The sequence below is a fragment of the Melanotaenia boesemani genome, chromosome 20, assembly GCF_017639745.1.
Source record: "Melanotaenia boesemani isolate fMelBoe1 chromosome 20, fMelBoe1.pri, whole genome shotgun sequence".
Lineage (NCBI taxonomy): Eukaryota > Metazoa > Chordata > Actinopteri > Atheriniformes > Melanotaeniidae > Melanotaenia > Melanotaenia boesemani.
In genome coordinates, this window is record NC_055701.1 from 4,096,042 (window position 1) to 4,116,851 (window position 20,810).

At 40.1% G+C, this 20,810-nt stretch overlaps 1 protein-coding gene across 3 annotated transcripts in view; it reads left to right on the plus strand.

The window, feature by feature from the left end:
* Positions 1 to 20,810, plus strand: part of daam2 (dishevelled associated activator of morphogenesis 2) — a 107,148-nt gene that overhangs the window by 45,073 nt on the left and 41,265 nt on the right. For all 3 annotated transcript variants that reach the window (XM_041971705.1, XM_041971707.1, XM_041971706.1), the window contains exons 3-5: positions 1,318 to 1,407; positions 12,969 to 13,043; positions 19,144 to 19,238. In XM_041971705.1, the coding sequence (XP_041827639.1) occupies positions 1,318 to 1,407; positions 12,969 to 13,043; positions 19,144 to 19,238 (260 nt within the window). The remainder of the gene's footprint in view (positions 1 to 1,317; positions 1,408 to 12,968; positions 13,044 to 19,143; positions 19,239 to 20,810) is intronic.

Here is a 20,810-nt window from a genome sequence, read left to right on the forward strand (position 1 = left end):
TATGCTGCAGTTACATCACTCCCTTTCGCATAAAACCTTTAAACTGAGAGGCTTTAGTAGTCACAGGGTGGATTCAACGAGAACGCAAGCTGCATAGCGATCAGCTGCCGGGCTTAACTCCTATCTGGTCCACATCCAGGGGTTTCATTCTACCTTATTCTCACCAGCTCCCAGAATTAGCTCTCCAAGGAGCAGTAGCTTGGACAGCAGGGCTTTGACCCGGCGACCAGGCAGCAGGCCAGGGACGGGCTGGCTTCCAAGGCCCCCTTTTTGAGCTTAAGGATGTGCAGAGATGTCCAATTCAGGGGCAAAAAGAACATTGATTCAGAGGTTGGAAAGCTGCTTTCTTGTTGCAGCAGATTGTATTTATTTAAGTGTGCATCGTAGGTCCTCCGGCATCTCTTGTACCAAGTCGCAATAACCAATAAAATGATGCTGCTGAGATAAAAAACACTTTGTCCAAAGATTTGAAAGCTTCTTTGTGGTTTCTGTCTGTGTTAGAACCCCTTGAAATTCACACCCCTCAGATTTTTTTCCTCTTTTTTTTTTTTCTTTTCCGAACCGCATTAATTCTTTGCTGGTTATCCCGATGAAAAGGACTGGATGAGAGATGATGTCATTCTTGGTCGTGTCAAATTCTTGGAATTTTGGCCGCCCCTGCTCACCCTGTCCAGCAGAGCAGATGAAAACAAACCCCAGCTGGCTTAAGGGGGCCCCCCACCTCTGTCACCAGTGGCCATCTTCATTCTGAGGGGGCCCCAGGAGGCCCGCCACTCACAGCTGACGTCATGGTAGCAAAGCCATTATGAGGAGATTAGTTTGAGCTTGAGCACAAAGCCCTGGTGCTACAGCTTCTCATCCTCTCTTATGTTTTTTGGGGGCCATCCATTTCCACATCCACACTTTCCTCTTTTTCAGCCCCCCTCTCCTCCTCCTTTATATCTGAGTCTTTCCTTCATCTGATTCTCTTCCTTCAACCCTGATTTATCCATTGCTTTTTTTTTCCAAGACTTCACTTTTCCTCCCTGGCACACACAGACTCATTTCCTGGGCTCATATACATTTCAAAAGGTGCAGGGGCTCCTTGTGCAAAGCTGAAGAATTGAGCAGAGCAGCAGGGTGAATATTAAAACTCTCCTGTGAAGCTGGTGGAGACAGTTCTCAGGCAGACATCAGGAAGTTTGGACACATATAAAATGTTTTTTGTTCTTGTCTGCCTTTACTTTGAACATTGTTTGCATGCTTTCTGCACATTTCCCCTTGACTGTGGTATAGAAATGATTTGTGTGGGTTAATAGTCTCTCATTGTTGTTGCAGGATGAACTGGATTTGACAGATAAGAACAGAGAGGCCATGTTTGCTCTGCCTGATGAGAAGAAATGGCAAATCTACTGCAGCAAGAAAAAGGTGAGTTGGCCTCTGCTGTACTTCATCATACATGTGTTCTGATCTCTGGCTGGCCTTCTGTTGACTGGCTGCCTGAACCCACAGTTTAGATCTAAATGTCAGCCATGAATGTTCCCAAAATCAGCCACTTACAGTTTCGAAGCAGCTCAACCACACAGCAGCATCTAATTTCTTCCTTGACGTAAACATGTGCACATATTATGCCATTATGAATTTCTCAATATTCCTTGCAGCCATATGGTACGTGCAGGATTTCAAGACACTCCTGACCCCCTGTTAATACACTATTACATCTTTAAATTCCTCCTCATAGTTGAGTGAGCAGTTTCTTCACCCTGCTTAAGAAATGTCATCATACAGTCAGACCTCTCTTTTACCCCTCTACCTCACCAAAATATCTTACATACCCCTCAGCATGTCTCTCCACAACTCTGGTCTCGGTTTGTGGTCAAATGTCCCCCAGGAAATGGCATTGTGCTTGAGGAAAAAGGACATTTCTTTCCCCACCCTCTTGCTCAATAGCAAATTGAATAAATAGTCATAAACCCCTCCCTCTTTGCTCATGTATTTTTGTGTTGGAAGCAACACGAGGCTCAGACCACTCCCTCCATTTTCCAGGGCGTCCAGGCTCAATTTAGTTTGATGTGATTTGCTCTGACAACCTTTTTAAAAGGAGTAAACACACACGGCTTTTTTCGCGAATGTGTGTGCACCTGCATGTGTAGAAGTTTTGTATTCTGACTTGTATTAAGTTACTAGGAAAAAAGAAGAAGCGTTGAATTGTAGCATGTTTGGAGGGATGTCAAGGTCATGATGGGAGCTGGAATATGAGTACAGTCATAAAAGAGGAGGATGCGATCTATAGTTTAATACATTATGGGCTTTAAATGCACTGCATAGTATCAAAAGAGCTTGGATTGTTGGAACAATATGCATTTGCACATGTGAACCCACAAAAAAATTCAATAATACTCCAGTATCAGTTATTGAATATCTCACAGCAACCGCAGACATTTATGAGGACTGTCTGCATGGTTGTAGAAGGCAGTGGAAACAAAATTTTGGCAACAGCCTCTGCACTTTGGAACTGCTTGCTCCTAAGCCAGGTTCAGAGGTAGGATAGTTTGTCATCTCTCCCCCCATCTCTCCCAGTCAGAAATCATTTCCTCTACAAAGCTAAGGTGAAAAATACCAGCCGTGTGTCCGGGCCAGGAAACGGAGAGCAAAACCAGGGTAACGGTGAACAACGGAAAGCCGGAGGAAAAAAAAACCAAACAAACCCCTCATTCATGGATGGAGGTGGTGTAATGGAGAATGAAAGAGGAAAAAAAGAGAAAAAACAACAACCAGGGTGCTATATCAGATAATAACCTGCATGTGTGTGAATACAGAGACATGCTGACATAAATACTGCCCTCACACTCACACACAAACACCAAGAACCACATACAGTAGGAGGGAAAAAAGCAGGCTTGCAGGTTATTCAGATACAACACACAAGTGCACCACACAGTAGTGCCCTCTGTTGCTGAGAATCAACCCATGACAGTGATTTGAATGGAGAGCAGAATTTCCCTCAGCCGTTCCTGTTAGAGACAAACACTGCTTCCCTTGTTCCCACCAGCAGAGCGATGGCTCCAGTTGTTGTGGTTGGATAACAATTTGAGGGAGCCACAGAGGGACAAACTAACTTTGTTCACGTGTAAAACAAACCACAGTCTGGTGAGCACCATATAGAGCAGTTTCCCCCCCTCAGCTAATAAGATTCCCTGATCAATAAAGCAACACTTTGGAGGCATTTCTGAGTTGAATTGCAAAGGCTTCTCACTGATGATCACTTTATAATAAAGTCTTGCACACTTGTTAGTCATGCAGTTATCCAGCCAGCTAATTATATAGCAGTAGTGCATCATTAAATCGTGTAAATGCAACTCTGGAATTTTAGCTCATGTTCAAACCAAAGAAAGATGCAAAACTAGAATAAAAATCATTCTTATTCCTGGGTGGAATAAAATAATAAATTTTTATTCCTAGTCTCAAAGATCATGTGAATTTAGGAGCCCAGAAGCCCCCCTGTCAACAGTTCAGATTGATGATGGCATAGCTGTCTAAAGTCAGAATGCTTCTTTCATAGTTTGTTAAAGTGATCAATCACTTTTTAATTACTGTTTGTCATGGCTTTATTCAGACTGAACTACGTAAGTAACAGAGAGCCACACTATGCATGAATCAAGTGAGATATATCACCACAAAGTCGCAGTTTTCACAAATCCACGTGCCGTATCACCACATATAACCATAGCTATTTACTTTAGTGTGCCAACCATACGTGGCTGCATAAAAGATAGCAGCAGTAGATAAGCAGAGAAGATGTGTTGGATTTTCCCAGAGCAGCTGATCATATGTGAGATTAACCATCTGCTGCTGTGCACGTCTGTCTGTTAATGTGGCTGCAGCAGGTCCAACCTGTGGTATGTTTAAAGTAGCCATGTTTCCTTTTTTTAAAAAATCACAGTGAGAGGATGGAAACCAGGAAACGTGAATGGTTTGAAATGCCTTTTTCCTTCTTGACGTTTGTTCCTGTTTCTTCGACTGATTTTCATCCGCCAGCAGCACAGTCTGCACCGCCCCTCAGCCTGGTGTACTCATTTCCAAACTTGTCAATAGAAATCTGCCTGATTTACATGAAAAAATACAGCATATCATAACATGCATTCCAGAAAACTTATTTTACCAAAAGGCAGCATTTTGCAAAAGACTAGAAAGATTTTTCTAAAACGGTTTTCTTTCTGAAATCAAGGTATGTGTTGCTCATCTCAAGGCATCTTTTAAACTGGACACAGAAATGACTAAATCTGTATGTCTGATGGTGAAGGGAGCATCATTTAATCTTTAGTAATAAAGATATACAAGACAAGCTGATCAGCATCTTATCTGAAATTACTAGAAGGCTGTTTAACTTGTTAGTTAATCCTTATGACAAACCTGCGAGCAAAGAAAAAAAAACAACAAAAGAAAAACTGCAAAGATAAAATCTTTTCTTGTAATATTTGAATGTTTTCATAAAAATACTGATAAAGCATTTGTTCAGTTGTTGTATTTATTACTAACAGTTTTTGTTGATGTAATAAACATTGGTCCTTGTGCAGTCAGCTGTGAGCTAGGCTTATTTGTGTAAGTAATGGTTTATATGCACCCTGAATATATAATGTATTGTGGAGACCTTTGGTCTTTCCTTCAGTCAGCAACATCTGCACCTCTGATATCAGTTGAAAATAAAGGTGTCTGAGTGTGTTTGATAGAAATGATTGACCCAATGTTTCTTTATTTTCTCACTGATTACTTTATCAGGTACACCTGTTGACTTCCTGTTAACGCGCATATCTAATCAGCCAATCATATGGCAGCAACTCAGCACATTTAATCATGTGGACGACTTGACGAAGTTCACACTGAGGATCAGAGTCAGGAAGAAAGGGGATTTAAGTGACTTTGAATGTGGCTTGGTTTTTGGTCTGAGTATTTCAGAAATTGCAGACTTACTGGGATTTTCACACACAACCATCTTTAGGGTTTCCAGAGAATAGTCTGAAGAAGAGAAAATATCCAGAGCAGCAGTTGTCTGGACCAGAATGTTTTGTTGATGTCAGAGGAGAATGGGCAGACTGGTTGGAGATGATAGAAAGGCAACAGGAGGTCAGACCAGCACTGGTTCTAACCAAGGTCTGCAGAACAGCATCTCTGAACACACAACACGTCCAACCTTGAAGCAGATGGACTACAGCAGCAGAAGACACACCGGGTGCCTCCTGCCAGCTAAGAACAGGAAACTGAGGCTACAATTCACACACACTCACCAACACTGGACAATAGAAGATGGACAAACGTTGCTGGTCTGATGAGTCTCCATTTCAGCTCAGATGCTAGGCTCATAATCTGCTGGAAACATCATGAAAACATGGCTCCATCTTGCTTTGGATCAACGCTTCAGGTTGCTGCTGGTGTAATGGTGTGGTTGGGGGGAGATTTTCTTGGCCCACTTTGGGCCCCTTAGTACCAACGTGGCCTGGTTTAACCAGCACAGCCTACCTGAGTATTGTTACTGACCATGTTCATCCCTTCATGACCACAGTGGAGCATCTTCTGATGCTACTTCCAGCAGGATAATGCACCATGTCACAAAGCTCAGATCATCTCCACCTGCTTTCTAGAACATGACGATGAGTTCACTGGACTCCAACGGCCTCCACAGCCACCAGATCTCAGTCCAGTAGAGCAGCTTTGGGATGTGGTGGAACGGGAGATTCTCATCATGGATGCAGCCGACAAACCTGCAGCAACTGTGTGATGCTGTCATGTTAATATGGAGAAAACCTCTGAGGAAGGTTTCCACCACCTTATTCAGTCTATCACACCAAGAATTATGGCAGTTCTGAAGGTAAAGGGGGTCCAACCCGGTACTTAGAAGGTGGATCTGATAAAGTCAACGGTGAACATATATTTAGCATCAATACAAGTGAAACAGAGATGGCTTGGGTAGTATTTCATTTCTGCTTTTAGATATATGTGTGTGTGTGTGTGTGCATGCGTGCGTGCGCTCGCGCGCACTCTTGTTTTTGCATGATTTGTGTCAAGGAGCCTCCAGGTAGAGAACACCATGTAACCTCTAATAGCTCCTGATAATCGGTCTGTGCTGGAAGCGAAACAGGGTCTCCTGACTCCCATTAGTTGCGCTGCTCTGACACAAACACACACTTGTGTTTTCAGGCCATGACCACACAGTGTGTCCCTGTATCACTTTTTGTAACACTGACAAAACTCGGGATTCTTTTTAACACAAAATAGCACTGAAGTAAGATATCACATGTTAAAAGAGAAGGTTTTAAAAAAGTTTGATGTATTATTAGATGCTTGAAACACATTTTAAAAAAACAGCTGAGATGGGTACACACTGGAAACATGACATGCAAGGCCTGTGCTCATGCACGTGCCTACAGATGAACCACGATAATGTGCAAAAAAACTGAAAGTTTAATGTCATGTTTAATCCCAGCATCATGGGAGCATCAGATATTACTTCCTTTAAAACGAAATCAGCTTACATCCTTTTGCTTATATGAAGCTGAGATGTTTACTTCAGTTTAACATGCTGAATGATAGACAGCTAAGTTTTAAGCTCTTAGTTATACCTATTAACCCTTTGAGCCCTGTGCCTTCTTTGAAGGGTCCCATATTATGCAACATTCTATTCTATTCTATTCTATTCTATTCTATTCTATTCTATTCTATTCTACAGTCATTTAGCAGACGCTTTTATCCAAAGCGACTTAGATTTTAAAGTAAGAACAACACAAGCAAGAATTCATTCACTTTCTAAAGGCTTTCTAACAGTCATATGTCCTCACAGCCTGTGTATGAGGCTCAAAAATGAGAAAATTCTGTCACCTCTCAATTGCTTGCTCCACTTTTTAGTGAATGTGTGGTGAAACTTGTGAATCTGAGATCTTTCCCTTTGTGACCTCACACAGGGAAAAACAACTTCTCTTGGTAGTGGAAATGTCCCCCTGGCTAGCTGAACCTGCCCTCTGAAATCAAAGAGCAGGTACCAGCAAAATTCAGATCCTCTTCCAGAGAAGGGCATGGAGTGGGCATGGACAGGCACCACTCATGAACTTTTAAAGGTTCAGACACAGAAACTGAGCTCACTTGAGCTACTTTTGTAATGTCTGAAATTAAGGACCAAGGCTGAATTTGGGGAAAAACGCTTTTTTAAAGCAATGTTGTTGGACGTCTGACACCCATATGAAATTGTTGAAAAAAATGTAGAATATGGGACCTTTAATGCCTCTTCTTAAAAATAATGTGCAATCATTGCAACCATACCTTTTAATTGAGTCATTAAAAGGCCCTGTATAGCAGCATGTCACTCATGCATTCACCAACCTGGAAAAGAGTAAATAAACTAACAATTAAAGATTTAAATGTCTTTGTTTATAGCTGATATTATCATGAAAAGATTCGGTGTTGAAATGTCTGTATCCAAAGATCAAGGTTGATAACCCAAAATCGAAGTAAAATGAGATATTCTGCTCCCTTCTCTGGGCCGGATTTGATTCGATCCAGCTCTATTTGTATAGAACCAATTCACCACAGTCATCCCAAAGTGCTTTAGAGAGCACAGGGAATGACATGCAGCAAAAGGCCACATGCTGGGACTGTTACATTGCTTCAAAACATCTTAGAAAACATGGTTTTACATTTCATTCCTGTATAATCCCTACAGTCATTCAACCACATGTTATCCAACATTTTAAATATTATCAGGAATGCTGTTACATAACTTAAGCTGACTGATATAACACACACCTACACACACACACACCGTCATCTGTGAACAGCAGCACCTCATGTTTTTAATTATTAGCCACGTGTGCGAACTTAATGTGATGCCTGGTGAAGAATTCTCTTCCAATATGCACAAAAAACTTTTCACATTTAACTATGGGTTTTAAAAAAAGAAAAGAGTATTACATAATGTTCCAGAATTCAATATCCTGTCCATTTCCTGTCGCTCAAGGTGAGACCTTATATCCTGGCTTCAGTAGATAAATTCTCCCCATGGACACATCAAATCTCTGGAATGTTGGACAATCCCGCTCAATCCGCAGACAGGGACACGCTTTGGTGACAGCTTGAGCTGAGAATATGGAGATAATATCGACTTTAATGGCTGTTAATGCTTCACACAATCTAGCTGTAACAACGTGTCACTGTAGTTACTTGACAGCTCATGTAGTGCTTAGACTTTACAACACGAGGGAGGAATTTAATGCATGTGGTTGATATGTTTAAGCACATTTATACCATTTATTTTTCACTAAATAATTTCAGTGTAATTTTCTTATGTTAATAATGTAGAAAAGGTCCAGCTTTCATGTCTTTACATATAATTCTTCCCTGCAGCCAGACTTGGTTGTAATCTGTTGAGCAAGTTCTCCTGCTTCCTGAAAGTTTTCCAAAGTTTTTCTTTGAACATTTTTTGCTTTTTATTTATTTATTTATTTATTTATTTTTAACCCATTTTCAGTCCAGTCCTTGTTTCAGAGGGAGGGGTTTTTATTTACGCCACTTAACGATGTGATATGAAGAAATCTCATATAAAAATAATCCTAATTCCATTGATGAATCTGGCAACTTTAGCAAAGGACCAATTTTGGATCGGGTCTATAGTCGCTCTATAAGTCATTAAATTGATTTCTTTACTTGGCTCTATTAAAAACAGTAAAGATAAGACAGTTTGAGAGACAGAAAACAGGATTTTAGCAGCAACAAGGTGATTCCCAAAGAGCTGTTAGCTGAAAACTTAGCATGTCTCAGCATGGTGGCAGAAACTGGACAAGTAGAGGACAAAAGAAGGGGAGTCAGGACTAAAAAGCTGTTTACAGCAGACGGACAGGATCTGAAAGTGATGGTCTTATATACCGTCTTTACATTTATGTTTCATTGTCTCAGTGAAGTGCTGCATTTATTTCTATTTTTATTGGCATATATTAAGAAGCAAGAAATGGCTCAAGATGGCTGCACTGTGCTGTATATTGTGCACATTTTACATGTTCAATAAATAAATAAAATAGTTATTTAAAGTAGGTGATATCATTTACCAGGTGTTTAGTGCAGCAAATTTACTCATCAGCTGCAGACCTTTTGTTGCAAAATCTGCCCATTTTGCTTTTAAATCAATTTTAGTCTATTGCATAATACATTTTTTGTTCCTTTGTTTCTTGGTGGTACTTTTACATGATGATCTCCATGTTAAGACTCCCAGTACTAAATAGGCCTGCCTTTAGACTTTTGCTGCATTGTTAGTCTAATAAAAGATGTTTTGTTCCGTTTAGCCCTTCTTGCTGTTATAATTTTGGACTCCTCCAGAGGGTCCCCACTTTACAGCCACAGTCCCACCCAGGCCTCTGTTTGCTCATGGGAAAAGAGTGTGAGGTGTTTGATAATTATTCCAGTAACCAAAGAAACTAGATGCCTCATGGAAACACGTTGACATATCTCTGAGCTTATGTATAGGTTCTGTCCCTGCCTAAGACCCCAAACAGTTGGACTACACAGCGATGAGTGACTGTGCCAAGTTGAGCTAAAAAACACAGTAGTTTGGAAACCTTAAAAGGAGCTATTTTCAGAGCTCAGCACAGCAGTTTGCAGCAAGGTATTGTGTCTTTGTGCTTTCCTCCCATGCTTTTGCTCGTCACTTAAAATCCAGAGCATTTCCTACAGTAAAAAAAAAGGAAGCATCTCACTGTGTTGCTTCAAAGTGTGTCTGCTTTATCCGTCGCCAGCAGAGTAGCTGGATTCGACCCCCTGTTGCTCCCGAATCCTCGACTTAAAAAGGTATACGTGCAGAGAATTCTTTCAATCTGTGAGCTCAGTTATGATTGCCAGTGAAACCTCTGAGGGGGCTTGAAATGTTTAAGACAGCTTGTTACATGACAGCAGGGAAGCTGAAATATGTAATTTCACCCTCTCTTTCAACAGGTGCCTCTGAAAACACAATAGCTTGCCAGACATACAGAGAAATATGCCTGAACGTTGGCTTTAGTCAGGTATTTGGGTCTTTGGAGATTCAGCGTATTCCTCAGCAGATGGTTGTAATAAGACAAACACCTTACAGATATATACCTGATACGCTGTTGGGGATTCCTGTCCTCCCTTGCTGCAACCCCGACTGTAAATCATATTTAATGTCACCAGACATGAGGAATGTGTAGTGAAAGTGTGTAATTGCACCAGAATGATGGGGTTGACCTGAAACTGCTGCAGTCAAACACGCAACTGGATTGTTTCCACTCTGAAGAGACCCTTCAGCAGAACATCACTTTTTGTAAATATGTCTAATGTAATGAGCACTTTTACTCTCATAAAAACAGCACAGTCTTTCCATTCACTTCCACTGCCTGCTTTTTAAGCGACACTCCGTAAAGTCTGGCGTCTTATCACAAGAGTTTAATACCAGTCATCAACTTTGATTACCTTCTAGAATGGTTTGATTAGGCCAGCAACACACAAGAACACACTTAGCATCACTTCACCTCTTAGAAATCCCATTATAAGGACTTAAATTCAGGAAGCGTTCACGCTGATATGACTTACACCCCTGGAATAAATCTTGTGTTATCAATTTTTATTTGTCCCGAAACATGTTGAAAATTACAGCACTTTACTCCAGCTTGTGAAACTGCCAAGATAAACGTTTCATTGGACTCAACATGTTTTCGAAGGCGTGTCGGCGGCTGTAATTTGGCTAAGGGGGTCATGGAGAGGCAGTTAAGTTGTTAATCTGAGCGTCGGCATCTGTCTGGCATCGCGTCCTGAGCGTGTCAGCGATACAGTGGAAATGACGGCCGGCTTGAAAACGCAAGGCCGAGCAGCACATTGACCTCTATTGTTTTAGTTTTACTTCAGCATGGACTGGCACGTTGGCTCAGAGAGCTGGAGATCAGAAACAATGGTTGTTACAGGGACGGCAGCCTGAACAGAACACACTTGTGTTTAGGCCAAACAAACTGTGGCTGTTGGAGTAAATATGAGGTTTTAAAGGGAAAACAAAGAATCAGGGGATCTGCTGAATTCTGTGTCTCTTTTTTATGCCCACATTTAATTTCATTTAGCTACTCTAGATAATTGGAGGATTTTATGTTTGGGGACAATCAGTTCAGGCTGGTTTCAGAGTGGCTTTTGTCTGACTTCATCAACAGAGAAGTCATCTGCTTCAAGCTTTGTGACGCCCATTATCGAAGCGTTTTAAAATGTGCAGACTGGGTGATATAATATTGATTTTTATATCAAGAAGGAACAGAGAATTAATGAGTTGTTGCTGCAGCACAAATGCCCTTGAAGTAAATAAAGTTGTTAAAGTACAAATGGTTCAATAACAACCTCGCAAATGACATTTTATAGTAGGCTTGTTATTTGGAGCGTGTGTGCAACTATGGAGCGATATACACTGAACAGCAGGGATGCAGCCACTCAGGCTCTTCCTACAGTCTTCTCTAGGTTTTAGTAACTTCATGTGCAGGAAATCTGAGCCTCTCTGGTGTCTGTTAAAAAGTGTCAACACTCCATAAATGACAAACCAAGAAGAAAACAATGTCTTAGGAAAACTGAGATCAATCATCGTCCTGCTTTCTCATCTCATTTACAGAAAACAAACAGGAATTTTTATGTGTTGTCTGAATTTATGCATCATAAGGGTTATTTTTATACTCTTAAAACCTTTACTGTTTGTCTCTTAGCAAAGAATTCTAATTTAAAATAATGGGGCACGCTCATAACATAACACAATTTCAGCTATCTTAATCATGTTCCACCAGAGCTCTGAGCAAAGCAGGACCAGATGTAACTCAGGAACGTGGTTTTTGTTGTCTCTTATACCCTGGTGGATTGCACCATCACATCCCCAGAGTGGCTGGAGCAAACTGATCCCTGCCTGAGATAAATCAGAGCTTTTGTGTAACCTATTTTTCTTTCTCTTTGGAAAAGAAAGTAGTGAATATTCTTACATTTCAGGCTTTTATTGGTTAAAATGCATGTTTAATTATCCCTTCTTGAGGATTTTTTTGAGGTTTTTAACTGTAGTAGACAGTAGAAGGAAGATGCTGTCAAAGCTGCTGCTGCAGCAAAAAATAACTGTTTGACTGAGGAGGGTGTTTGTGTTTGTTAAAAAAAGTGTAACTTGAAGACCAGAGCCGTGTTTTTGATGATAGTGAAATGGGTTACCAGAAGGATTTACTGTGTTCACAGAAAGTATGAAGAAGCTTCACCCTTATTATAATTCTTTTTTCAGTATCTACTCATTCTCTGACAATGTTGAGGCACAAGAACTGCACTGAAAGTGAGTGAAATTTCAGAAAATGTCCAAAGTAAAGCTGAAAAACCTTCAGAAAGTCTTGAGAACTGATGCTCAAGATCATTTCATAAGGATGTCTAAATTGCCATAAACACCATGTATCCAAACATGGGCGGGAATTCAAACAGGGATGTTTTGCTTCTTATCAGTATTGTTCATCACACGTGTTGTAATCTCATGGCATACTTCCATGATCATTGTGCCCTCACTTATCAATGGAAAGGTCAACTGAATGATGTGTTGGCAGATTTACAGCTGATACTGAATGTTTGGGGCAAAAATCATCAAAATCCCCAACAAAATGGCATAAGTGATTGTAGTTTCTGGCTTAATGAGTGTGCTGAAAAGCTGTCTGATGCTGATTATGTCCAGCTCTGGGTATCCAAAATCCTCCAGTAGCCGTCAAGATGTGTGACTTTTGATCATTAAGCATACTGGCTGACATCCAAAACCAGTCAAGGTGAATAACCATGACTTTATGTTTGGATCGTTGTGGATGTGATGCAAACTACTGATTGTGGTCAGAATGAAGAAAATTAATGAGTTTCAACATGAGCTATTTACTTAACCATAAATCATCCTGGCTTCTCTGCAACATTTATAAACTGAAACTGTTAATGTTTGACTCTCTCTTTTTGTCTATGTGCAGGAGCAAGAGGACCCCAACAAACTGGCCACCAGCTGGCCGGATTACTACATAGACCGTATTAACTCCATGGCGGCTGTAAGTCATCTTATAACATCTCCCTCAACTTAAGTCTGTACATAGCTGTCAGTTCTGAGCTTCCACATATCAAGAAATAGTTAAATAAATCAGTTTGCTGAACGCAACATCAGACAAACAACAACACATTAAATATTACACTGTCAATATTTACTGAAGAAAAACTGAGCAGAATGCAGAAGCAGAATGATCATCTTTGGTTTGAGGAAAGACATCAGCAATGTGATCTTAAAGAAGCAACGTTTGCTGCCCATCAGTCTGGGAAGGGTTATAAGGTCATTTCCAAACTATCTGGAGTCCGTCATTCTACAGAGAGAATGATTATTCACAAGTGGAAAACATTCGAGAGAGCTGCCAATCCTCCCAGAAGTGGATGACCCAGCAGGTTCAGTCCAAGGTCAGACCATGTAATGCTCAAAGAAACTGTATAAAAACAAGAGCTACATCTTTGACTCTCTAGGCCTCAGCATGTTAAATGAAATTCCTGATAGTACAACTGGGCAAAGACTGAACCAGTATGACTGGTTTGGAAGGGTTGCAGGAGAAAGCATCTTCTCTCTAAAAAGAAGATGACAACATGGCTCATGTTAGTGAAGCTGCATCTAAACAAACCACAAGACTTCTGGAACAATGTCCTTTGGACAGACCAGACCAAAGTGGAGATGTTTGCTCAGAATGCAAAAAAATAAAAAACCCAGAATATCAGCACAAACTCCTCACACCAGCTGTCTAGCATGGTGGTGGAGGGATGATGATCTGAGCTTTTTCTGTAGCTACAGGACCTGGACACCGTGCTGTCATTAGGTGGACCATGAGCTCCTCTGAATACCAAAGAATTTCAGAGTCAAATGTGAATCTGAGGCCTAAATTACAACAGAACAGTAAGATGTACTTAGTTTTTCATCCACTGCGTCTCCTTTTTAGCTCAGTGTTTTTTAAATAACTGATGTCTGGGTATAATATGTGTTGTTGTTCATTTGAGGTTGTATTTACTTGTTTTCATCTGTTTGTTTTTTTTTTTTTTTTTAAGCAATGTCTTGATTCATAAAGCCTCTAAAAATGTGTATTTTATTTATAACATGACTCTACTCCACTTATTTGAAGCATCTGCCTCTTAAGAAGTCTGTTCTTTCTCAGACTTTTCTCTGGATGAACTTTTTATCATCTTCCTCTGACTGCTGGTTATACTCACATGACCACATTCCTTCGCTGTGACCCCAGCATTCACACACACTGTGATGACAAACAGGCCATTTAGACACTCAGCAGTTCAGTGAGTGGGAATGACACGGGAGCTCAGCCCAGATGGCATTATTCATTATTTCTAGCCAGTAAAAACAGCATGAAAGCATCATCGCAGACCTCTCTGCTGTTATCTCACTTTCGTTTAAGATGCACCATTATGATTGTTTTACTACTCGACTCTCTCAGTTACTGACTTATTTGAGCTCTTATGTGGGCGACTTGTTGGCTCCCAAATGTTTAGGGATCATTAAAAAAGTGACATTTTAAGAGGGGCACTTAAATATAAGCATGAAATTTAAACACAAGCAGGCTAATTTTACAATTCCAACAGTCATTAATTTCTCTGCATTCCACTAAGTTTGCCTTTTTGTTATGTTTTTCTCCATCTAAGCAAATAGTCAATCTTTTCATACGTTTACAAGTTTTCCAGGCTATGCATCAGACAAACGTTTTAGTAATGATTTATGCAGACCACCATAAAAACAGAGCCAAAAATATTGGTATTAATATCTGTTTATTCCCTTGTTTATGACATGCATGTAGCAATGGTCTGTGTTGAAGGCTGCTGGTTTTATTTACTGGCTTCACTCTGAAGAGAATGAGCTTCTGAACAGCAAAATGCTACCTGAGCTTAGAGCTGAAGTCTGGAGAAACAGTTTTTACTACAGACAGCACACACACGGCACACAAAAAGTTCTGATTTGTGAGCTGCCAAGAGTTTGAAATCCACCAGGGCTGCAGCACTGCCTCAGTGCTATTAGGTGTCAGACATGCTGTCAAAGTTATGCTTCAGCCTTTCAGTTTTACTATATCTCCTGCAAACCACACAGTCTTTACAAATCATTGAATCCAAGTCTGTTGTATATTCAGGCAGTTTTAAAATGAACTAATCAATTTTCTAGAACACCCAAACTGCTGAGCCCACCAAGGGTAATAACTAAAATCGAATAAACAAACCAAAATAATAAACACTTTTTTTTAGCAGAGGGGGCACCTTAGTTGGTCCAAAGCCCCGTCTTTACACTTGTCAACACATTTATCAACACTGAATGGCATTTGGCTTTAAAATCTGAATTTATTTCTGCATCAAACGGCCAGCTTTGGCTTCAGCTGGCATCAGGGGTGTCCACCTCTGGTCATCGAGGGCTACAATCCTGCAGGTTTTAGATGTTTGCCTGCTCCGGTACACCTGATTCCAATCAAATGGCACTTCTAAACAGCTTGTTATCAAGGTGTGTTGACCCATTAATTTGATTCAGGTGTGCTGCAACAATAAACATCAAGAACCCGCTGAACTTTTGCCCTTGAGGACCGACTTTGGACACCCTTGGCATAGATGGGAACATAAGACCTGGGTGAACATCAGTTATTAATGAAGGTATTGCAACTTGGTCTATAGCTCACTTACAAACACCTATAGCTTATTTACCAACTCAGAAACTGATGAAAATATTCAACTGCAGGAATTTTAACTTGACTTTGTGCTTGTCTGATGTTGAACCACATTGGTCTCAGTTCATGCTCTAGTTACTGCAGACTTGTTTACTCTACCAGTTCTGAGGACTCTGTGTTCCCCATCCCACTGGAACTAAATATGCCACCATCTGCTTATTGTAGCCAACGCATCTCTGTTTAATTGATGTGAAAGTTGTATAACTAAAGAGAATTTGCTCAGCCTGAGAACATTTCAGCTCAACCTTTACCCACCTTACAGAAAAAAAACACCTCTAGCACTTTTACTAGCAAAGTACAAGCTCCCTGATATTGTAAAGGTCCACAGTCCAAACTGTAATAGAGCCATTAAAAATAACTGTACTAATATCTGGGGGGATGTCTGGACATTGGAACCAAGTTAAAATGATTGGTAGATGTGGCTCTGTTTAAGAGAGAAAAAATTATATTGTCTTCACATTTTTCCATCCTGCAAACGTTGCCTCTCCTTCAGTCCTCCGTTAGGCATCATTTATCACAGTCAGACCAGTTCCCTCCCTTTTCCAAGCTACTTTCATCTTCACTACCAGCTCTCCATCTACCCTACATTACTTGTTCTGCTTCATAAGAGCTCTATTACTTCATGTCTTGGCTCTCAGGCGAGCTCACAGGGGACAAACCTTCTACAGTAGCTAAGTTATTAGATGATGTCACTTTGGCTTTGTTGGCCAGAGACTCTGCCGTAAAACCAGTGTCTTGATGTTCATTCATAAAATAATGTCAGAGCCCTGTCGATGTTTACTGGCCACACAGCAATAATTTAAATGTTGTCATGACTCTGATAAGTTACTGCAGCTGTTTTCTTGGAAGGGGAATAGACCTGCAGAGCTGAAAGTGAAAGGTGTCACACTTTACCTGAGATGAGATGAATGAGACTTACTCACAGGTTTGTAAGCACAAAATAGAGTCTTGGATCTGTCTTATCAGGTTTAATTTCTTTTAGCAGATTCTTTAGTGGGGACTGGTTTGATTATTTAATATATTTCAAATTTAATTAAGCAAAGTTTTGCTTCAACATTTCAGTAGATGATCTCACGTGTTGCTGGTCTGTTGCTCTGCTTCTCTGTGTCTTAATTTCTGTGAAAAGTTGAGGAAAATTTATTTTTTTTTCCCCATTTTATATTTCTAAGTGTCACATGACCAAAGACAAACAAAGTCATGTTTCTCTGAAATCACTGAGTGATTCGAGTCACTGAACAAGCTGTGGAGAATACAGGAAGTGTTCTGCGTGATCCGAGACGAAGTTGAGGAACACGTAATAACACAGGACTGCTGTACATCAAATAACCGGTAGATGTCAGTATTCCCAAATGAGCTGTTAAACAGGTTTTCATGAAATGAAACTTTAAGCGAAGCAAATTACCAGAAAGACTCAACACATTTCCAGGGCTTCGTCACAACATCCCTAGTGGCCGCTGCAAAACTGGCGAACATAAGGGGAATACTGGGAGTACTGAACCCTAGTAATTCTGGTAAAAATGTAACTTAATACAATATGAAGCACTACTTACATGCTTTGAGGAAGGTAAAAACCCAATCAGACTCTGGTAACAAATACATTTCCTTTTTTTTGCTGCAGCAGGTAACAGCCAGGTTAATGCAGGCTTGTGCAGCCGGTGGGCGTGGCCCCTTGATTTACTTTGGTTTAAGCAAGTAAATTAGGCTTTGTAAACTCAAACTCACTTTTTATGGTTTACTTTAAAAAATGCAAAAGAAAAATATTTTTTTTATAATTTACAAACGTGGCGTAATTTGAACACTTCTGTTTTTAACAATAAGGTTCCTTTTCTTTAGAAAGCTTTCTAAATTAGTTTAAAAATAATATTCTGATATGGGTTTATATTTGTTATTTTATTTTCTTGTGGCAAAAACATAAAATAAAACCATTTGAGAGGTTACATTGGCTTTTAGCTCAAACAGTAATTGTTTCCTAATGTTCATTGACCATGTCTCCTGAAATCAAAGCCATCTCTACAATTTAGTGAAGGCACCATGCAAATGTTGCATCTGCTGTAAAAGAGAAGAAGTATTTGTTGTGTCTGGTCTTAAAGGTTTAGTTTAATTTTAGATTTTGTTTGGCTTTGACTGTTTTGGCAACACATTTTGTTTTTCTTCATTTACATTGAAAGCATTCCTTGGAATTGGAGCATCAGTGATCCATATGGTCCAAATTAAGATTTAGATGAGCCGCACTCATCACTCAGTTAACAATGCTCCAACTAGCTCCAAGGCATAGTTCTGGCTCTGGGGGGCACTTCCCATAATAAGGATTTAGAGAAGTACCGTCTGCTGGTTTACCAACAGGCTGTAATGGTATCCTTGTGTGCTTGTTGGCCACAGGTATGAATGAACTTACAAATAGCAGATGTAGGAAGGAGCCTTTTGGCTAGACTCATTGACAAGGGGTACTGGCTCGCAGCATGACCAAATCATTTACTTTCCCCAACACTACTGCTGTCCAACTTCCCATTGACGATGAGCATATTTGTGCAACAGGAGCCAGAGAATTTACCTCTTGGCTCAGGACTCCTGAACCATCTGGACTTGAGGCTAAGTTGACTCAATGGATGTTTTGACTGTACAGTTTCTTGACTAAACACACTCTGACGCTGGACAAAGTGAGGTTGTTAGTGAAGCACAGGTACAGGCTTCAGTTAGCTAAACTGTAAGATGGCAAACTGCCGTCAGGCCATGAAGTTCTTTAACAACAGTGTGTATATTATCAACTTGAACCTGAAGGATTGGAGTAAAAAAAGTGACTTAAGCAAAGACCTTTTTCAGGCAAATGAATTGGTAGCGTTACGACAAACTTACTTCACTACTCAAACATACACAGCACGAGCATTTGGCAGTGAGCTGCCATGGAAAACGCCTGGAGAGGCTAAACAGAAGCCATGACTAATGGGAGCACAGCAGCTCTTTGATGTTACTGACGAAAGCTTTTAAGTGATGCAGAGATGTATTAACACTAACACTGATTTAAATGTGTTTTATTATTTGCCCCATTTATCGTAAGCCTGATTAGAGCTAACTGTCTGCTTGACTTATTATTGGCATGTTGCTTAGTTTCAAACAGTTCCCTTAAATGAAATGACACTGGTGTCTGGAACATTAGCTTAGTGATGAGATTCTGACTATATGTGGTCCCTGGTGTAACTGAAACAAACACACTGATATGGGATGTAAAGGATGAGATGTGGTGCTGCTGTCTTAACCTTCTTATTTTGACCCAATAGACACAATAAAAACTCTTAATTTAAGATGAAAAGTGCATATTTAATGTCAGCAAGTAGCAATCACGTCTACTTAAAAGCCACAATCCAGCAATTTCTTGGCTAACGTGCATTTCTCACCATATCTACAGATGCAGACATTGTTTGCCTTTGATGAGGAGGAGATGGAAATGCGGAACAAGGTGGTAGAAGATCTGAAAACGGCACTCCGAACTCAACCGATGAGGTGAGTTAATCCTCTGGTATTTTCCTCTGCTGCACACAGCGCAGAGCCCTTCATTACATTTTTCATATTCAGCTCATGTATTCCCACCGTTTGACCTGTGAAAGTAATAGCACACAAACTAATTACAGCTAATAGCGAAACATGCTGCTGGAAAGATTTCCTTTCCATTAAGTGTGTCTCTTGTCATTGGGAACAATCCCTGCTTAATTACTTCCGACTGAATTACAACTAATTATAGATATTTTTAGAACAGCTTCTCTTTCTCTTCGCCATGACATGGTCATCTGTTAGTCCTCACTCTTCACCACAAAAAAACATTCAAGGACAGAGGGCATCCCAGTAATAAGCCGCCATGCCTCCTTGCCATCAGCAGCTTGTTTGTTGCAGTCCATTAGTCTGTGCCACTTGTATGATGCAGTGGTCTGGGCCAAACTACAGCTGTTGAGTTTTCTAATGTGCAGAGTGACTGGGAGTGAGTCTAGGTCATGCCTGGGTTGTGTGTTTGTAGGTCAAGTGTGTGAATGCATGGTTGCATTTGTATTTTCCTAATCTGCATGTGTTATTTATGGTCCACTGAAATGGGATTGTAAATGTCCAGTGTTAGTCATGAACAGAACTTTTAATCTGTGAGATCAGATTTTGGACTAGTCTGTGGACTAGTGTCTTCCAGATTTTAGCTTTGTACATGGTCAACATTATTTCATCCATATCTTGCAAAGCCAGAAGTGACCACTTTTGGAAGCACTAAGTTTTCAATCAATTTATTTATTTTAAACTTGTCCTGTCCAGCATTTTCCAACGAAAATGAACTAATTTGCTTTACTAAGGAGGACTTTAATGGATATAACGAGAATGAAGCATTGTAGATACAAGACAAAAGAGCAAAAGAATGTGGAAGGGAAGATAGAAGCAAAAGGAGATATGATAGAAAAGATAGAAAACAACATCAACAACTGTCCAATCAGTACCAAAAAAAAAAAAAAAAAGAACAGACAACCAGCTGGTATATCTGTAGGGAAACAGAAAACATTTTAAAGCAGACAATCATCGGGAGCACCTATGACAGACAAACTGAGACAAATGTCAACAACAATGGCAGCTACAAGTTTAGGAAAACATAACTGTAGCTAATGGTTACACAGATAGTGTCTGTGGGTAACCATAAAATGCATATTTGGATCTTTTAAGGTTCTGTTAACCCCATATAGACATTGAAGTAAAACTTTATATGGAAAATGGGTCACCTTCTTTCTACAAAAGAAGAAGTCAAAAATACAAAACAGCAGTCAAGAATCAAAATAATTAGCGTGCAAGTTTATCTTACAGCTGTGTGAATTCTAAAGAGCAGCATTTCAAACTATTTCCTGTATAAGCTGCCTAATCTGGAAAGAATATTGTTTCATCATCATATGACATTTGCATTTTGCTTTGTGCCTTTACATCTGTTAGATTCTCTCTTGCTGATGTAAATGGTCTGTATTTATATAGCGCTTTTATCCAAAGCACTTTACATATACGTCACATTCACACACACATTCACACACTGTTGGCGGAAGCTGCCATGCAAGGCGC